Source organism: Aptenodytes forsteri, unplaced genomic scaffold (assembly GCF_000699145.1).
Source record: "Aptenodytes forsteri isolate BGI_AS27 unplaced genomic scaffold, ASM69914v1 Scaffold308, whole genome shotgun sequence".
In the NCBI taxonomy this organism is placed as follows: Eukaryota; Metazoa; Chordata; class Aves; order Sphenisciformes; family Spheniscidae; genus Aptenodytes; species Aptenodytes forsteri.
In genome coordinates, this window is record NW_008795475.1 from 1,190,831 (window position 1) to 1,191,129 (window position 299).

The 299-nt window shown below is 65.9% G+C and overlaps 1 protein-coding gene across 1 annotated transcript in view; it reads left to right on the plus strand.

Moving 5' to 3' along the window:
* The first annotated feature begins 150 nt into the window (after positions 1-150).
* The window catches only part of CCDC94 (coiled-coil domain containing 94), an 8,745-nt gene continuing 8,596 nt past the window's right edge, over positions 151-299 (plus strand). The window contains exon 1 of the mRNA XM_009281177.2: positions 151-156. Coding sequence (XP_009279452.1) covers positions 151-156 — 6 coding nt within the window. The remainder of the gene's footprint in view (positions 157-299) is intronic.

The window sequence follows — 299 nt, forward strand, 5'->3', positions numbered from 1 at the left end:
CCCGCCGGCATGGAAGACCCCAACTAACCCGGGGGATCTTACCGGCACACACGGCGGTTATCAGGATTACATAGCACGCTGCCGCCGAGGGACCTTTGACAGGGTTAGAGCTCTGACCCTGGAGTTAGAGGTAGCGCCAGCGGGATTGCGATGGGCGTAGGGGGCAAAAGGTGGCTCCGAGAACCGGCGGGGGCCTGGGGAGGGGATGCGAGACAACAAGGGGAGTCCAAGGCAGGGATGACTCCTCCCGGCAGGACGGGCAGAGAGCCCTGCGGCATCCCGGCACCCCCACGCCGCAG